This window comes from Melozone crissalis, unplaced genomic scaffold (assembly GCF_028551555.1).
Source record: "Melozone crissalis strain CALT ecotype California unplaced genomic scaffold, PUWL_Pcris_2 ptg000042l_1, whole genome shotgun sequence".
NCBI lineage: Eukaryota > Metazoa > Chordata > Aves > Passeriformes > Passerellidae > Melozone > Melozone crissalis.
Window position 1 is genome coordinate 31,887,784 of NW_026535820.1, and position 20,072 is coordinate 31,907,855.

The 20,072-nt window shown below is 37.3% G+C and overlaps 1 protein-coding gene across 1 annotated transcript in view; it reads left to right on the plus strand.

Annotated features, from left to right (window-relative positions):
* The first annotated feature begins 929 nt into the window (after positions 1 to 929).
* Positions 930 to 20,072, plus strand: part of LOC128942401 (dynein axonemal heavy chain 5-like) — a 147,795-nt gene continuing 128,652 nt past the window's right edge. Inside the window, exons 1-16 of the mRNA XM_054284848.1 lie at positions 930 to 984; positions 1,260 to 1,446; positions 4,183 to 4,280; positions 5,742 to 5,930; positions 6,030 to 6,104; positions 8,388 to 8,474; positions 9,596 to 9,667; positions 10,241 to 10,342; positions 11,309 to 11,495; positions 12,193 to 12,358; positions 12,472 to 12,565; positions 13,729 to 13,827; positions 15,150 to 15,331; positions 17,095 to 17,214; positions 17,898 to 18,099; positions 19,508 to 19,603. Of these exons, the coding sequence (XP_054140823.1) occupies positions 1,284 to 1,446; positions 4,183 to 4,280; positions 5,742 to 5,930; positions 6,030 to 6,104; positions 8,388 to 8,474; positions 9,596 to 9,667; positions 10,241 to 10,342; positions 11,309 to 11,495; positions 12,193 to 12,358; positions 12,472 to 12,565; positions 13,729 to 13,827; positions 15,150 to 15,331; positions 17,095 to 17,214; positions 17,898 to 18,099; positions 19,508 to 19,603 (1,932 nt within the window). The 5' untranslated portion in view covers positions 930 to 984; positions 1,260 to 1,283. The remainder of the gene's footprint in view (positions 985 to 1,259; positions 1,447 to 4,182; positions 4,281 to 5,741; positions 5,931 to 6,029; positions 6,105 to 8,387; positions 8,475 to 9,595; positions 9,668 to 10,240; positions 10,343 to 11,308; positions 11,496 to 12,192; positions 12,359 to 12,471; positions 12,566 to 13,728; positions 13,828 to 15,149; positions 15,332 to 17,094; positions 17,215 to 17,897; positions 18,100 to 19,507; positions 19,604 to 20,072) is intronic.

The window sequence follows — 20,072 nt, forward strand, 5'->3', positions numbered from 1 at the left end:
ACCCTCCTCTTCCTTTCAGTGTTTTATTTTTTATATTTTTTTTTTTACAGTATTTCTGTTAAGGGGCGCAGCGTGTGCTGCTGGGGCCTCGTTCAAAGTCGTCGAAATAATTTTGGGGGAAAAAAACCCCAAAAAGCCAGTAAAAACAAAACTTCACGACTCTTGTGAGGTGTCAAAGCTTTGGGTTGGAGTGGCCGCCTACTGCAGTGGGCGTCGTCTGGGAAATAAAAAGGAAGCACACGGAGTGATTTCTTCACGGGATGAGTTGTTGAGTGTTGGAATGGGCTGCCAGAGGGAGGTGATGGAGTCACCGTCCCTGGAGGTGTTCAGGACATGACTGGATGTGGCTCCGTGCCAATGGTCTGCTTGACACAGCGGTCAGCCTGGGTGGACCCCATGACCTCAGAGGTCTTTTCCAACCTAACAGATTCTGTAATGAAAAAGGATAAGCTGCGCTTCACGCGGTGCCTTCAGATCTGTGTGGAAGCTGCCTATCCCGGCGGAGGAGAAGGGGAGCTCCTCGGCCCGCGGTGACGGCTTCTCCTCACGCCTTGCCCAGACCCCAGGGCGCTGCCGTGCCAGCCAGGGATGTGCCGGGAGCTGTGGCCGTGGGATGCAGCTCTCCCCACGGCCTCCCCTGGCTCGGCACCTCACAATCGCTGAGGCTCGGGGAAACTGCGTGCTTAGGGTTTAATTTATACGTGAGAGAAAACTAGTAGACAGGTAGTTAAGAAATGAGCACCGGCTAGCCGAATGCAGTGGGGAATGGGGACGGGCGAGGTGCCTGGCGGGGGCTGAGCTGCCCGCTGGGTTTGTGTCGGGGTTGCCATAGCAGCTGCCAGCGGCTCCAGGAGCCCAGGAGAGACCGCAGGCGTAAAGCCCTGCCTGGGATTCGGCAGAAGCGGCCGCCGGCGCTTCGTGCCCCGCACCTCGCGGCGGGACCTGCGCCTGCAGGAGCTTCCCAAGGAGCCTAACCTGTCCCCAGTGCGTGAGTTCCCACCTGCGGCAGTCTGACTGGACAGAAAGTATAGTTATGCAATTAGAAATAAAGTTTTGGTAACAGGCACCCTTAAAGAAGATTTTATCATTTTGAAAACTGCTTAGATCTTCTCTTTTTAAATCACCGACTGAAAGGATAGGTATTTTTCCCCCTTTTCTTCATAGTCTATCATATTGTTGCTGTAACAGGGATAAAAATACTGGAGGTATCTTTATTACAATGTTACACTGTGTAGTTATTTTCTGTATTGTTGATTTAGGTTGATTTTTCTGGGGTAGTGCAGATGGAGGAGACTGTGGGAGGTGAAACCGAATTAGGGGGACGAGACGAGCCCAGCTCCTCTCATGGACACCTTGCACAGCAGGAGTCAGAGCAACTGAGATCAACTCAGCTTTCTTCTAAGCCTCGTATTGATCTCTCTCCACCTCTCATTGCTATAAAAAAAGGTAAGGGAAAAAAAAATAAGTACTTAAATCAGCTTTGTATGGGGAAAAAAAATCCGGGAAGAAAATGAGAAATCAATTATTAAGTAGAGTGTTTAAGTTTATATATACTGGGTGTGCTGTTCTGAATCTGCCCGTGTAGGGACTGTGTGTGCTGAATGTGCAGTTTTCAGCTTTATAAATAAATATATACATATAAATAAACAAATGCACGTATGTTTTTATATATATGTATGTATGTATGTATGTATGTATGTATGTATGTATGTATATACAAGGGTCATCCACAGTGCAACTCTGATACTATATAAGATTTCCTAGAGTTGAATCATAGTAACATGATTCAAACAATTTTTTAAAAATTAAAATGAGTAGTAGTCCATAATATAGTGTACTTTACAATATGACACATAATATGGTATTTCTTTTCTGGAATACTTTAACAGTGAGAATAGATTAAATTAGTTAGTTCAAAAGTTGTTGAACATTGCCATCTCTGCGCCTGTGGGTTCATCCCTTACCTATGTCCACTTTCCTTATGTATTCACTGACCTTTTGGAAGAGGATCATGTTAGATAGTACTGAATAAATAAATATTCATGGCAACTGGGAGAGGAGTGTGAGGCCTGGAGGAAAGCTGGAAGGGCAAAAAGGAAAACTGAAGGCCAGTTGGCCTCACCTCAGTCCCTGGGAAGGTGGTGGAGTGGCTAATCCTGGATACTATTTCCAGGCACATGAAGAACAAGAAGGTAACTGGGACTAATCAGCATGGATTTAGCGAGGGAAGAAATGTGAACAACCTAATTTCCTTTTGAAATTAAATGTTTGGTTTGGTAGGTGAGGGGAGTGCAGTGACTATGGTCTGCCTTTTCTTCAGTAAGGCTTTTGACATTCTCCTGTTGAGAATTTTTTATTGTTCCCCCCGAGGTGAGTTAGACACACATTTGTGCTGAAATATAGAAAGAAAATAATAAACAATGCTTTGGACAGTCTTTAAACCATAACTGATTCTACAGGAAGTCTGAAAAGATGTTTCTTGAGCCAGTTCCTTATATACACTTGCACCAGCACCAGTCCTGTGGGCATCAGCATGGAGCACCTCAGCCCAGCCTTGGCTCCATCCCCCAGCACCAGCTCTGCTGCCCAAAGGTTTATTCTGAGCCAGGCGTTCCAGGATGGCTACAAGAAAAAGCTGTGGCTGTTTCTTATCACCAAAGGAAACTATACTCCCTTACAAGGGATTGTTCTGCCTCTGGTATTCCTTCCTGCTTCCAGCCAGCTTAACCCCTTCTGCTGCTGGACCTTCTTGCTCTCTATGCCAGATTGTTCCTGGGTTACTAAGTACCACTGATGAGCAGTTAAAATTTAAATTTCCCCTTTGCTCCTGTAAGGTCCTCAGAGAGAAGCTGTGGAAGTGTGGGCTGTCGGAGCAGAAAGTTATGTGGATTGAAAACATTGAACAGACAAGCTCAGAGGGTGGTGATCAGCAGTCTGTTGTCTGGCTGGAGCCCAGAAGGTAGCAGTGTACTCTGGGGTCCAGTCCTGTTCAACATCTTCATTAATGATCTGGAGGATGGGGCAGAGGGTACCCACAGCAAGGTTGCTGATAACACATAAAAGGGAGGCTTGGCCAAAGAATCAGAGGGTTGTGCTGCCATCCAGAGGAGCTTAGAGAGGCTGGAGAAAATTCCTGCACCTGGGGATGAACAAGTCCATGCAACAATACTAGCTGAGGGCTGAACAGCTGGAAAACAGATTGGCAGGAAAGAACCTGAGATTCCCGGTGAACAGCAAGTTGAACATGAGCCAAGAATGGCTCTTGTGGCAAAGGAGGCTGATGATACCATGGGATGGATAAGGAGTATTGCCATCAGGTTAAGGGGGGGATGATCCATCCTCTCCATTCAACACTGGCGAGGCCTCACCTGGAGTAGGATGTCCAGTTTTAGGCTTCGGAGTACAAGAGAGACGTGGATGTACTGGAAAGAGTCCAGTGAAGGGCCATGAAAATGACGAAGGCAGCAGAGCACCTCTCCTGTGAGGAAAGGGTGAGAGCTGCATCTGCATGGGATCTTCTCTATGCATGTAAATGCCTGAAGGAACCATGTAAAGATGAGGTGTACAGAAGAGGGAGTCAAGCTCTTCTCCACGGTGTCCAGTGATGGGACCAGGGGCAATAAATGCTGGAAACTGAAACATGGGAGGTTCTCTCTGAACATCAGGAGTCACTGTGAAGGTGACCGAGCACTGGTGCAGATTGCCCAGGGAGGTTATGGAGTCTCCATCCTTGGAGATACTCAAAAGACATATGGAAACTGTCCTGGACAACTGGCTTTAAGTAACCCTGCTTGAGCAGTATCCCTTCCAATCCCAACCATTCTATGATCCTGTGCATATTAATCAGGCAAAAAGAGATACAATTTGATAGAAAATTTATATGGAAATCAGTGCTATTAGAATTTGAATTTTAGGCACAACCTTGTTATTTATATAAAATAGATTAAACAGTAATTCATGGAAGTTTGGTGAGCTGCTCATAAGCATTACTGCACGCTCTACTGGAGATCCTATTTGCTGCCAATGATGGGATGTAAATATCATTTTTTGAGAAATAAAATAGTCTCATTTTCCCCAGTATGAGGAGACGTTAGCTAGCAAATATGAAGACACAACACTGCAGGTATTGTAAATGCATTTGTTGCACTTGAATAATTAGAACTTATAATTTCTTTTAACTAGAGACAGAAAGCAAGTATAGACATGGAGGGAACTTGCAGACCAGGAGCAGTGAGCTAGGATCTGCTGCCACAGGATCATCTCTGACTACCGTGCTTCCGGCAAGTGTTTTTGTTCTAAAACACGTCGTGGGTGACCTTTTGTCTGCTGAATGTTCTTCTACATAGATTTTTCTTTAAGTCTTCACTGACGAAAGCTTGTCTAATATTGAAGCATGCTGAGTTCCTTCAGTCTCTGTTAGTTGCAAGGAAAAATAAACAGTGAACGACTCAAAAGTGTCTACAGTGTTAGGGCACTCACTTTCTGTGCTCATAATGTGTGTTGCTCAGATTTTGGGTTCTTTGAGATATTTTTTTAATCATCCACTGGTTACTACCCTTCCTTTGCCATAAGGAAAATGAATGTTGTTTGAGAATGCTTGAATAAGGTCGTAGTTAATCAGGGAAGGCATATGCAAGAAAAGAGATCCAGTTGTTGACATGGAAACCAGAGATGATAAAAGGCTGACATAGTTTAATTGGGAACTACATAGTGAATCATAATGAGCTTTTAGAGATATCAAAAGGGAACTGACCAACAACTATAGGTATTTGGATATTGTCACTGTTTCCTGGTGTCTAAGAGGTTCAGGTAGAGAGTAGGTGAAAAACATCCATTCAGAGTCTGTGGTAAGACCAAGTGGTAGGAAGCAAATGTGCGCGTTGGCCAGCTTTCTTGTTTTTTAATCCAAGAGTAGGGTTGATTAATTACAATTCCAATTAGTGTAGAGTACTGGCAAGTGATGTAATTTATCTTTTTTTCTCTCCAGTAAAAACTGTAAGGTACAGAGACAATTCAGACATTTCCAAAACCCAGATACTCATGTCAGTGGGAGCTGTGTGTAGAGAGAAATGATCCGTGTGGTTACTTATTTACCCAAATCTTTAGTTTTCCATATATCTCCTGAGGATTTTCTGTTGACTTAAAAATGTTAGTCACCATATCTATTTTCAGTCTTGTTCACACTGATAGGAAGATTTTGAAAATACTTTTTTTTACATAAATCTCCTTCTTTATAATTGCACTGCTGCCTTTATATGATCTGTAAATTAATCATCAAATGTATATTTATTCCTGCAGTAACTGATTTTATAGTGATTTGGTTTATTTATTTCCTTTAGGGTAATAACTTGATACTATATATTAAAATGCAGGCAGTGTAGAGATCAATTCCAAATCTGGAATATGGACATATAGAAGTTTGGAACCTGGATTCACAAAGCTGAGATTTGAATGAAAGCTGTTATAGTGCTAAATTTATATTGTGACCTTAGCATGGATCCACATTTGGTTCTGAGATCTTGGAGTTTCAGATATGTAGTTTTCATAGCAGCTTTATACTGAGCAATAATTCAGGCCTAGCAAGTTAATTATTACTTTTCCCTGTACATTCCTTACGTGTAATTTTTTCATGTTTCTGATAGATATGTAGTTTATTAAACCAGCTTAAAGATCAACAACATAAAATACAATCTTTAAGTGAGGAAAAATAATATTTTTGTAACAAAACTTCTATTTTGTAGTCCACTGTTAAGAAAAGTAAAGTACTTTCCAGTGAAAGCAGAGAAGAACTAGCCAAGCAAGCCAAAGAAACCAAAGAGGAGAGAAGAGCTCAGATAGATGGAAGACACAGGTATTTGATATCAAGATTAGCAGATGGGATAGACTTGAGTGAGCAGCAAGTGGAGGAGATTATTATTTCTGATGACAAGGTAAATACTGATTAAATTGTTATTACAAGAAATATTTCCAAAATTTCCAGTGATTTGAAGCTGTCTCACAATTATCTACAATTGTCTTTTTTTTTTTAGTTTCAACTAATAGAACAGTTCTTTGCCCCTTGTGGACTTAAAAAGTTGCTCTTCTTTTATCAAGATGTACTGCAGGTATGTTTCCATTCTTCATTCTTGCTTCTGCAAAAGCAAATTTGCATTTTTAAAAAAAATTAATCACATGACTTGCAGAATTCAAAAAATCTTAATGGATTTTTTTGAATTCTGGTGTGGAAAGAATGGTGTGGAAGGAATTTGGACCTCACTGTTTAAATACTTCCATCTTGGCTTACATGGAAATTGCAGGATGCCTTGTGGTGTAGTTTGACACTGTTCTTGTTTTCACAAAAGAAAACTAAAATTGCCAAGTAGGGTTAAAATTCAGATTTCAAAAGTGATAAAGATAATTGAGACAAAGTGTTCATAGTATTCAGACTTTAAAATACTAGATTAGCTAGCATAAGTATTATAGGAATGGGGGGAATTGTCTGTGTAAGAACCAGTTTATTTTCTTTTGGTTTGAACTGCACCAACTTCACTATGGACAAAACACTCATTCAAGAGGGTGAAAAATGATGTAATTTCCTTCTAAATTAAGGTGGCATCATGTTCAGATCTGTCCCATTCTGCAGAAAATAAGCTTGGAAAACTGTGACCAGAAATAAGGCAGTTGTGGTCCCCAAGTTGTATTTTTCTCCCTTTAAGTTTTAAGGAGAAGCTTCTGCATAAAGAGTGAAATAATTTGTTCAGCATCCACTGAGTGTGTGATATCAGAAGTTGCCAAGTGACCTTGACATTTTCTAACACAGCTGTTGTGGGCTTCCAGAATTGCAGTAGTCCTTCATCAGTCCTTCATCAATCCTTTCAAATTGTGCAGCGAGGAGCCATGGTAGGGAGAGCTAATTCACCCTGTGATGGTATTTTGGGCTTGTTGAGGAGAAAAACTCAACTGATAATTCTGGATCATCAGTTAAATGCAGAATGAATTACAGAATCATTATAACTTAGATAAATTAAAAGAACTTTTGAGTGTTACTGGAATTGCTTAGAGACTTTGCAAAGCACAGAATGAGCTCTGCTGTCAAAACAGTTTAATCAGTTTTTCGTTACACTGGGACTAGGCATGCACATTTCTGGGATGAATGTCTTGTTCTCTGACTTAAATCAAGATGAAACTAAAAATCTTGACATTGTTTTCCTTAACTGACAAATTAGGAATAAATGCCTGGCCTGGGTTGAATGAAATGTTTCATTGCTGCATTTAATTTTATTTTATTTTGACCCTTTTAACCATTAAAAAAAAAAGGGAGAGTTCTGTTTCAGAAGCATCATAGCATAAAAATGTTTCTGATGGAAAGTATAAATGCCATCTCTAGCAATTTGATTTCAAGCACATTGGAGAACTGGAGTTAACTCAAGGCAGTATTAGATGTGCCCTGTTGTTCTTGGAAACAAAATACTGAGCAGGGCAGACTATTGGCCTGACTAGTAGGCATGTCCTTACCAAGATTTATCAAAGATCCTCTTTGCTGCTTCTTATCTCTTCATCTCTCTTTTTCACCATCTTAGATGCATGATGTCCACTTGAAACCACGTGCAGGGGTCAGCAGATGCTGATTTGGGGTGGAAGTGAGGAGCCACCCCTGTATATCACACATCTCATGTTCAGTCTAGTAGGAGCTGAATACTTGACTTCCTAGAAAGAAGGCTCTCCTCAGCTTTAAAGATAAACCTACAAGCTTGTCCCACATTTTTTTCTGTCACATTCTTCCAAGTTTCAACAGATTATTTTCCAAAATACGTGACACATAATTAGAGGGAAGCAGATCTTTATTAGGTTTAGGCTTTATTGTTCCTTCTAAGAGAAGAGGTTAAAGATACGTGTCAGTGGAGAGGGACCAGTGACAGCAAGGCTTTCCTGAGAGAAAGTTTTTCTGTGATGTCTGTTTAAAGAAATGGGCAGAAAGCTAAATTTTGTTGCATTGTTGACAGGATTTAGCTGGTGTCATTACTTGTGAATCCCATTCACAATTACATTTTGACTTTGCAGACCAAGCACATGATTGTTTCTGTGAGACATTCAGTGTATTTTCATAGAGGAAGTTTCAGTAGGAATCAGTTCAGGTTTAATTTTGTTTTATTTTCTGAGACTTTTCCCCCTTCTTGTTTTTGTTGTTATTGTTGTTGTTTTTCCCAGAAATAATGGGTCTGTGAAACTGTTTACTGGGATTCAGGCAAAGCTTATTCTCCAGAGAATGCAAAGTTCATGATTTCTATCTGAGAATTACAAAGTGAATCAAAATGGACTTAGTTATAATTCACATATTCAAATGGAGGAAGTATTTGTATGATATAGCTTTTACTTTATTAACCTCCTATTTGTATTTTAATTGCTAGCAAAAGTCGAATGCATCATTGAGGTCAGATGGGTCAACAAACAATTTGCCTCAGAAGAATTTATTTATTACCATGGGTTCCACAGAGGTATGGTTGAAAAAAATCTTTAGATGACATTTAAAAACTAAAATATTGAAAAGGCTTAACAGTTCTGCAGTGTTATACAATTTTTTTGTAATCCTTGGAGAGATATTTGGGTACTTACCCCCTGTTCTTATAATGCAGAGTCTCCCAGCATTTCTTAGGCTGAAGTTGGCCTTCATCAGTAAAGAAGTAGTGATTTCACTATCTGAGAGGAAAGCAGGTCAAATAAATCCTTGTTAAAAAATTGCAGATCCTAATAATTTTTTAATGACTGCATGTTAAGTGTTTTCCAGGGCTTGTGCACTTCTAGTTTAAAAGTGCAATTCTTCAGTGGTTTTCTATGCCATTTCATATAATAATGCTACACATTACTCAAAAAATACCTTTAAGAAATCCTTTCTTCCATTCAAATTCTTATAATGACCTCCTCCCTGTAATATCTAAGCATTAGTCAACAGCATATTCAGAGTCGTCATTAAGATTTTTGATTAATTTTGATTTTTTCCATCTCTTTTGGGGAAAATTGGCTCTTCATATACAATGGTCTTTGAATATGGCCTGGTGATGCTGTGGTTTTCATTTTTGTTGTTATTGTTGTTGTTTCTTGTCAGCCCCAAAGAGCTTATGTTAACATTGTAATGCCAGAAAAGACATAGCAGAGGAATTCTTTCTTGCTTTCGGGGGAAAAGTGAGTTTCATTCCTCTGCCAAATGGGCCAGCTAGAATGGATTTTCAAATTTGTGGCAGTTGAGTTTTTCTCAGGTTTGTTATTAGGTTTAATGGATAAATAAACAAAATAAACGTCTTTCAAGTACAATAACAAGAAATAGCCTAGCTCACAAGCTCTCCCTGTACTACATTTTCTTAGTAGATGTACAACATTGAACCAGTCTGTCCAAAAGGGCATTTTTGGCATTCTTGTGTCAGACAGGGAAAAAACAGTATTTGATTTGAGAAGGACAGATTTTCAAATATCCTGCAAACAATTTCACTATCTCTTTTAGTCATTGATTTTTTACAGGATTTTTTCCAGCACTTTTTTAGGGTAGGTAAATTTTTAAGTAAAATACTTTATTATATACTTGTATTCTTTTTAAGTGTATGCATTTGGTGCTATTTTTCAGGACTTTACAGGAACTTGTGCATTTTTCCTAAGAACATCAGATGAAGTTATAACTGCATCAAATGTCTCTCAGGTCAGAGCAAACTCATGCAGTATTCACATGTTCATATTTTCTCAGACCTTTATTCATGCAACTGCAGTCAGAAAAAAATAGGGAATACTTTCATGAAAATGTCTACTTGTATGATTAACAGAAGTTCTTTTTCATGAGTGTAAGCATTTGTGATAAAGTAAAATTCTAATGATTTATAAATTAGCTACTGCAGTATTATTAAACCCCAGGATTTTAATTAATAAAAATCATTATTAATTAGTCATTAAAATATAAATTTTAATGACAATAGGGAATAAGGACCTAAAGTGGAAGATTTTAAGTAATGAGCCTAAATTATTGAAATGCTACACTTAAACTCTGTCTTTTAGACTTTTAAAATAGAGATAAGTCTTGAAACTAACATAAGGTTTTCCAGGGTTTTTTTTGTTGTGTATAAAAAAGTACAGTAACAGCCTTTTCTGACTGTCAGAGATAGTCATGTTGCACAGTTATGGACTGTGAATGTGTCTGTCCCATATCTAAATGTCACTCAAGCAGTGTAATGCTGCAGAAGTCAACATGCATTGTGCTAATTTTTGTTTCTTCCCAAAGGAGGTGAGTTTTGGCATGTTTGATTGTGCTAATGGAAATATCCTTCAGGGCCTGGAATTCTTCTTGTCCCAGATCATGATACCAGCACTGAAATCCCAACAGGTAATCAAACAGTCAGTCTTTTTCTCAAGAACATGTGGAAGTAAGGCATGTGGCTGCTGCAATTCTTTTGTGCATCTGTTGGACCTAGAACAGGGGATATAAGAAGATAAAAGTCCAATATAGGCCTTTATGAGAGTAATGCAATTTGTACATATACAAATGCTTGAAATTCATGTAGCTACTGTTCATTTTCTAGCAATAGTGCCAGCTTTAATTATTATGACAAAGGAGACTATAACACAGCAACCATACCAAATTATATAACATAGCAACCATACCAAATTAAAGCTGTGATGACTTTATGAAAACTAGATATAACCTGGATTGTAAGAAGTGTCAAGTCCTGGCAGCACAAGGGGTCACTCTATGAATTTATTCTTGGAGACAGCATGAACAGTGTTATATTCAGAATATCCAGCTTTTCTGAGTTGTCCTCCTTCTGTGGCACTCATAAAGCATCAGTTTGTTCAGGTGCCTCTGGAAGCACACAATCAGAGGTGGCAAGTACAAAGAAGCTCATTGTCTACTGAGAATGGTGGTGTGTATGCTGCTACCATACACTGTCATTTTCTCCCCCTAGGAGCAGAATGGGATTTTAGAGTCTGTTCTCTCTGTTCAGAAGGAGAAAAATAAAACTGAACAAAAAGGAGAAAAATAAAACTAAACAAAATACAATCCAGTGTGAAATCAGTAACAGCTGACTTCAGACTCAAGTCAGGGTGAAGTCAGACTTTTATTTCTTAGAGCCTTTTGCTTGTCTGTTTCTTCTTTTCTTACCAAGCAATTAAATCAATGCACGCTTTAAAGTATTGATGAGTATATTTTAAAGGTCATGTTGATAAATCCTTATATTCTGCCATGAATAAGAAATACTTTTCTAATGAAAAATACATTTTGTGATCAAAAAAAAAAAAAGGAAGCATGACCCTCATTTTTTGATTTTTGCATAAATCATAAAATAACCAGAACTGGGGAGCTGTGAAAGAAGGCTTGAAGAACAGCCAGATACAAGAGTTTCTGTATTCAGTGGATAAATTTGTGGGAACTTTGTCATCATCTAGACAGAATATAGAAGATAAAATTCAGCTCAAAAAAGTGGATATTGATGTTTATGTCAAAAACTTACAGAACCCATCTGACTACATAACTGCAGGTGAGTAATTCCTACACCAAGGCAAACAAAATGATGCTGTTTATAAAATAAATGTTATAAGTAAACATTTACTTTGAAGAATTAATTCATTTTCCCTAAGCTGTTTACATTTTTCTGCTTAGTCTTGCCAGGTTTGTGATTGTTTAATTATAAGATCATAAATCATTTGCCCATACTTTAGTTCATAGATCTTAAAGAATTAGGTAGTTGCTTGCTATATCATGCAAGCAGTTGTCTGAATCCCTCCTAGTTTGCTAGCCAAGGAGTTGCTGAGTGAATCCATGTACTAGTGTGTGTACTATTCACTTTCTTTGATGCTGGGAAAATCCTATCCAATGTTTTCTGACTCTGTGAATAAAACCACCTGTATTTATAAAAAATATAGTGATTTTGTAAGAAAAAGAGTAGTTATTTCTCTTTCAACAATAGCTTTCTACAATTTCTTATTAACTCACTGTATTTCTAACTGTTTCCATTGTAAAGGAAATGCAATAGTAATAGAGTAAGTAGACAAAAATATTATCTGTGTCCATCTTGTTGTTACAGTCTTAATCTTTTCCTGTTGGTCAGTGATTCAAATATACAGAGTTTACATGGTCTCAGATTATGTTTGGCAAGAACACTTAGCTTCTGGAGTTTAAATTTCTGTATTCATTTCTTGGTGCTTATAAAACTGTCCAATTCCATGGTTTTGAAGGCACTAACAGAGAGGTCACTGAGAAACTTGAAGAAGTGGTCACAATTTGGACCAAACAGATTCGACAAGTTTTAGTTGAGAGTGAACAAATTAGAAGAGAAGCTGATGATGTTGGTCCATCTGCAGAGCTGGAACATTGGAAGTCAAGAATGTCATCATTTAACAGGTGAAATCCCTGCATTATTTCTCACAGAGTCTTAAAAAAGAGGATTTTTTAAAAAAAAAAGTGTAAACTTTTATTCCAGAGAGAGAGTATTAAGTATATATCTTTCTTCAAAGCCTTTTAGATGAGATCAAGAGTTCAAGAGTAAAGAAAATTATAAGTATTCTTCAGGCAGCAAGATCAAAGACATTACAACAGTGGAAGGAACTGGTAATTACTTCTTTCTAATTAGAATTTTAAATTATTATGGCACTGTATTTGTGATATATAGAGAACTGAAAACAATGCTAAAAATAAAAATAACTTTCAGTTATAAACTGTAAAACCAGCTTATGCTGGTTTTACACTGTGCTTTATTATCCATTTGTTGGAGCATATAGCATCAATGATCCTGAAATTAAATAGGTAACTTGAAAAGAAGTCAGTGCTTTTGTAATATTGCTTTTATTAACATTATAGGTGGAAAGGTTGTGCAAAAGTAAAGCAGTGCAGCAGTACAACATTTTTCTGTCTCTAACAAGCTGAACCCTGTGCAGGCCAGCTGTAGAAGTCTGAAAGTCTTTCATGATGCTTTTTGAATTTTTGAGAGCAGACTTCTGGTGGCACAACTGCTGCTTCATATAAGTGGATACCTGTAATGTAAACTTATCAGGCACAATTGTGGGCAAGCCAGAAAATAAGCTGTAGATCATACACAGTCAATGAGACCCCCCCCACCCCACCCCCAGAATGTAGGTCTTCCATTGCTTAAGAAAGTATTCTACTGTTTTAAGAATAGACCTGGAAGATTTTTTGGTGATTACCATATTTGCAGGTTTTTATGATAAATAGAATTTGGATAAAAGAAAGTGTCTGTACAGAGCCAGTACAAGCCAAGGATGATGAACTACATTTCTTTCTTCCTATGAACTAGCCCTCTAAGTAGTGAATAGTTCCACCTGACATGAGCATAAGGATATACAGGCATTAGTTGTGAACTCATTGTCCCTCACAAGTGTTTATTAAACAACGTTGGGTAGCACCCTGGTAACATTTCAAGGATCTTGTCTGAGTTCTGTAAAATGGTTCCTGTGCAGGCATCATTCTAAAATCTAAGTTGGATCCATGAGGAGGAAAACGCTTTGGAGGTCTAAGTAAGGACTTCCTGTAAACCACATCCAAGATGTTGCTGACCTTGGAAGATCTTACCAATTTTTGCATGTAGAAGCAGTTATTTCACCTGTGAAAAATAAATAGCATATTTGAAAGCACTTCTGTGGGAAAGTGTTTGCAAGATTTAAACATAGCCTTGTGTGCTGTAAAAGAGAAAGAACTTGTTCAGAAAATTTTCACAGTAATAATTCTATTTCTTTCTTTTTTTCTCATCCATTCAGGATCGTAATATAACAATTGCTGCCAATGAAGCTAAGGACAATGTGAAATATTTATATACGTTGGATAAATTTTTTGGTCCACTTGCCCATGCTTCACCTGTAAGTACTGTAAAGGCATTTAATGTGAAATTCAAAACAGAAAGGAAGGGGCTTTTGTTGCTGTAAAAAAGCTATTTTGCCTTTTAATATTTAACTCTTTCACTTAATTATTAGTGGACAGCTTAACTCCTTAGCATTAGTTAATTGACCTTACTAATTTTTAGTTAACCAGATAATAATAATAGTGCCTATTTTTTAAGGAGTAATCATTCTGGAAGATAATTGAAGGATATGAAAAAAACTAAACATCAAATTGTGTTTTTCTTAACCCAGTAATGAGCTGAATTGCCTTTGTGAGCTTGGGTCTCACATATGGCAGCTCTTCTGTCTGCATGCTTTAGTTAGGAATTACTTGTGATTGTTTTATTGCAGAAGTCATAAAATGATCTTAAATCTTGGGTTGAACTGAAATTGGTTAGCTTCCACTTATTTTACAGGTTAAAGCTCTTTCTCTTGTAGGTTGCACTGTCAATAAAATTTATTTTCATAACCATATGGGTCTCAGAGTTCATTTTTTAAAGTAAGAATATGATACAGACATCAGACAAAAATGTCTAAGCTTGCATAGTTCAGAACATTTACACATAATCCAACTGGTAGCAATTTTTCCAAATAATACTTTCAAAGCTTGATCTCTTTCGAATCCATTCTGGTATTTTACACTGCACTTCTGCAAATATTCACTGTTCTGCCATATAGGATTTGACTTTTAGATACCTTTACCATACTTTTAAAATTCTTTTCTAGACCAGTCTCTTGTTCTGGGTTCTCAGTGTATCTGGCTTGCATGCATTTCTCTGAAATATTTCTCTGGGATATAAAACTCTATAGTTCAGTGTCCAGTGAAAGTGAGATTATTTTTGCCTAGCCTCCCCCTTCTGGATTTCTCTTCTGTGCAAATCTAGAGAAAATGAGCAAAGGCCAACTTTCTTGTTGTTCTTCCTACAGAAATCCAGCTCTTTTCCAGCAGTGGAAGAGAGCTCTTTTTCTCAGATACTATGTTCCTCTGCAAAGTAGATTACAGCATCTTCTTATACTGGAGGCTATGGCCAAGCAGAGTAGAGCCTCTGGTTTTCCTGTGGAAAATCCCAATCTGTAAAAGACCTATTCACTTATTCATTGCCCTTTTCCCATGTTTTTGACTTGGTCAAGGTGTGGTAGTGAATTGGATGGTCCATTTTGTAATGGCAAAATTACCAAAAGATGTTTGTCCACTGATAAACATATTCTCAGAGCTGTCATTGTGTTAAATTTCAGGAAACTCTGTCTTTTTGTCTGATTTCTTTCTGATTTCTGTCTTTCCCATTTTTTTGCTGTTATAGGTAACAGTGATGGAGCACATTCCCAGTTTAATGAACACTGTCTTTATGATCTACTGTACATCACCATACTACAACACGTCAGAGCACATGACATCCCTATTTCTTAAAATCACCAATCAAATGATTAACACATGCAAGACCTATCTATGTGAAGGGGTTTCAAAAATCTGGGACCTGGACAGGTGATAGAATTTTAATAATTTCCTCTTCTGTTGTTGACATTAGAAGCAAAATTACAGATTAATCATCAAGATTATTAATGGGTAAATTTAAGCAGCCCTTTGTCCTCCTACTAGTCACTGATTCTTATGTTAATTTTAAGCTGGCAACTACTGATTCTGTGTAAAATTAAATACTCTGCAAAAACTAATTTACAATGTGTTTTGAAAAAACCTGTTCTTGGAAAATGTGCAATATATGCTAGTATGCAACACTCGATATATTGTTCACATAGATTTTTTTGGACCAAAACACATTAAGAAATTGGAATTGGGAGCTGAAATACTTCATAAAAAAGCTCCAAGGACAGACTTGCAAAGTTCCATCCAGGATTTACATTTTGCTGTTACTGGACATGAAATTCAGTTTGAAGAAGGGAAAAATATGAGGCAGGACCAGAATCACAACTCAGCTGTATTGTGGGACATTTCAAGGAAGGGATGAGTTAGCTGCCCTACAGCTACTTGTCCAAGTGCTACACTCAGCATAAATGAAAGCACAGAGGTGTTTGTATGAAACTTATTCATTGGGTGGTGAATGCTGATGTCACTGGCAGAACAAGTGTAGCTGAAGGATGACAAGTACAGGTAACATAGGAAGAACACATACTATAAGAACAGATCAATTATTTTCATGCAAAAAAAGGAGGGGGAAGTCACCTAGAGGAGTTAAGATGAACATGACATCTGAATTTGTCAGCTAGGAAATTGATAATTGGAATAGTCTTTTGGAATGGTCTAACTGGAGTAAGATTAAGGGTATTGACATGAAAAGGAAAAGGTGCTACAAGCTTCATCAAAGCAGATAGTCAGGATGTCGCTGCTTAAATTCCAGCCAAGTCAAAGTGACACTGAGATAACCGGCTAGGAGACATAAGTAAATCTAACAATTTTGATTCCTCATGTATTTTAGTGAAGATAAAGGGAATTTTTCAGAAATTATCTGTAGTCAATTTAGTACTGGTTATGTTTATTCTAAAGAATTAATATAAGTAAAAGTAGAATACTTTTTTGTTTATTATTTATTTTAGAGACATTTTTCTCATTTATTTAATCTGCTATCCCTGCAAAAGTTTGTCCCAGTTAATGGTTTCAACCTATAAATTTGACTATAATTTAAATCCCCAGTAATCTTTTGGAAGATGAAAGACAAAGCCAAAGTGAGGAACAGCTCTGGGCAAATGGCTTATGGCTGGTTTCCATGCCTCATCTGTGTATCTCATGTGGCACCCCTGGGTTAATGAACAATTGTGTGTGAGATGTTACTATCTGTGCCCTTAGGAACTAAGCTCTTCCTGGTGTATCTTTTAAAAGAAACAAGACTCTCCTTATCCTTATTCTAGTGTGGAAAAATATTTCTCCAGTCTTAGAAAAAGACCAAAGAAACGAACAAAGGAAAACCAATCAGCAATACTCAGTACAGAAGATGAGAAATGGCCAAACTGCAAGCATTTGGTAGCCAGCATCCTTTGTGAACTGTGCCATGCAAGTCTTGGATTGATGACAACAAAACCCAACACAAAAATAAAAAATATCTAATATAGAGAACAAGTTCAAGTCAAAATCTTTTGACTCAAACCCATCATATTTTGAGTGTTTTTCATGTAGTGTATAATTTTGTGTTCTTATTTTGCAAAGTTGCGCATTTGACTAAAAGATTTTATTTTTATTTATACTCTTTTGAAGACCTTAGGATGATTCTCTGTCATCTGTATTTTCTTCCTCAGGCAAGAGTTGCTAAAGAGGATACAACAATGCATTTTCCTCAAAGAAAAGTACCAAGCATCCTTTCAGAAAATTAGGGAAGAGTTAAAGGAAAATCCAAGTGACAGACAGTTTGATGTCAGGTAAATAACTCACTCCAATATTGAATCATATTGATGAGTACAATTTATAAATGAGATGTAATTTTATCTACTGGCTAAAAGAAAAGCTAAATATTCAATTAAAATTGAGTACTTTTTATGATCAGAAGATGACTTTGCAGAGTGGGTTTTTTATTTTTATTCAGGAATAAACCAGGTTTTTACCAGTCAATTGTACATGTCCAATGGGACTTCAGAGGAATTAGGCATTTATTTATTGAGTACAAATATATATGCATTGTATGAAATCCTAAAAAAATTGAATCATGAATATAAGTAAAAACACTCTCAGGGAATTCAGTCAGCTTTGAGCTGGGTTCTCTGTCACTATGCCAAGGAGTGTTTTACCTGTATTGACACTCAAATCATGGGGCCTTTCTTGATATTATGCATTCACATTTTCTTCTCCTGCAAATATGTTATTTGAAAGAGTTACTCCTGTGAAATGTGGTAAAGGCTTTTAATTGACATGTAAGGATTAAGCAATTTTTTGGTTTATATAGGTGAGCTTAAAATTTTTTTTGTTGATATGTAATCATTACAGTATGAATTTTTTTGGGTGTGAAATTTGATAGCAGCTCTGGTAGAATATGTGTGGGTTGAATAAAAATCTGTTGCAAAAAGATTTTCATAGAAATCCCTCTTTTTTTTTTTTTTTTTGTTAGTGAAAACTACATATTTGGAAAATTTGAGACCTTCTGTAAACGTTTGGAGAAGATTTCAGATATGAGCAATACTATGGAAAGCCTTTTAGAGCTCCAGAGTATAAGAATAGAAGGCATTGACAAGATCACTGCTCAATACCAGAGCATTGCTACAATTGCAAAATCCAAACAGTATGATGTTCTGGACCATAGGAAAAAAGAGGTAATTATATTCAGCACTTGTGTGACAATCACTCTGTTAATTCTGTGCTTTTCACTGGAGTTATGCAAAGAATATTGAATATTATAAAAATGCATATATTACTTGTATGCAGTAACAATAATATCAGTACTGTCATATCTTTTAATGCAATTTGAAAGTGTTAGGGCAAATTGTTTTTTACTTCAAATGCTTTTGTTAGCTTTTTGTAAACTAGGTTTTGTGTGCTACATAATTCCACAAACTAATTTTCCTAAGGCTGATTGTTTTGAGGTGCATATCTTTTGAACTGCAGAGTGAGAACTAATTTAGCTATGTTAACACACCAAATACAGCTTGTCTAATTATAGATGTTACTCAGTATTACTAAAAATAATAGTAATGGCAGTGTTATAGCAAAGTTAGTATGGGCACATAGTGCACATTTTAGAGGGAGAAGGGAATGATATCACTCCTAGTGCCAAACAGGATGATCAAAACTAGAGTGGCTTTTGAAATTCTTATGTTTTAATCCTGGACATGCTGGAAATGAGCTGCTTTTCTTGAGCTATAGCCTGCTTGTTTTGCAGAGTTAGTGGCCTCACAAAAGAAGTTCTAGAAGCGTTGACTTTTGCCACTGTCCTTAACTTTCCTTTAAACATTAACCTCGAGAGTACTTTTGGCTTTCTTCTGTCTTTCATGGCTTATCTTTCTCTAATACTTGCTGTGTGTTTCTCTAATACTTGCTGCATGGCTCCTTTCTGAAAGAGGATATTTGCTGCTCACTGGAATTTGGAGGGGTTAAAAAATGGCATGACTTCTCTACACCTAAATGTTTGGAGCAATATCTACTATGTACTCTCCTCGCAAGCTTGTGTAGTTTTCTCTTTGGGAGAAGTTTACGTTGAACTCTTTTTGTTAGGCCTTCAGTATTTTGGACTCTTAAGAAAAAATTGTTGCAGATAAATGCCCAAATTACTTGTCGGAGCTGCCAAGTTTGGTAACAACCTCCATTAGTCTGCAAGGTGCTCTAGAGATCCTGCCAGTTAGCTCACCTTCAGTGGGTTTCATACCTGGACAGTGAGATGGGCACTCTCCTGTGGCAGGGCTGCAAGTAGCTGGTGAGTGTGCTCTTCTCTCTCTGATGAAGTTATGAGTTTTCCTTGGCCTGTCTGTGTTCCTCTGTGCTCCTTTGTGTTCATGAAGATCAGGCTTTAATTATTTAACCTAGCACTGCTTATGTTTTGTTTGCTTTGTTTGTAGTGTAAATGTCTTTGCTGCTGGTGTTGTTCCTGTTCTTTTTAATGCAGTGCTGAACATGCACACTGGGTAGATAAAACAGATTCCTGAAAAACTTCACAGAAAGGATATTTTTTTATAAAATGAGAGCAGCATTATAGATGATTTTTTTTTTCTTTTGCTTTTATTCTAGTTTGAAAAAGATTACCTTGAATTTAAGAACAAAATTGCAGCATTGTATGAATCTATACAGGAATTTGTGGATTCCTGGTTTAAGAAGACCTTAACTGTAAGTAAGGTACCAAATGCAAACCCCTGCTTCTGGTGCTTGGAAGGACCAAGTACCCATAGCTCCTACTGAACTCCTTCCTTACTGCCAGTGTTCTGTACTGTGCTGGTGGCTGCCTGAGGTGATGTTGGATAACATCAAACCTATTACAAATGTTCTGGAAGTTGCTTACAGAAGTGCTGTAAAGGAATGTTCATTCTTACTTGGTGCCAAGTGTATGTTCCATGTTTCCATACCAATTTTATAGCTCCATATTTTGAAGTTTGTTTTCTTTCTTCATCCTGGTATTTCCTGTTGCATTTCTAGTTTATTCCTGTTTCACTGACAGGAGTAATTAAATAATGCCTGCCATCTGTTTCCTTAATATCAGTATTGTTCAATGGCTCATATCTCAATGATGATATATGAGATGTTAATGAAGTGTGAGTAATGGTGTAGGTGTTCTACCAGAAGTGTTTGCTAAAAAAAA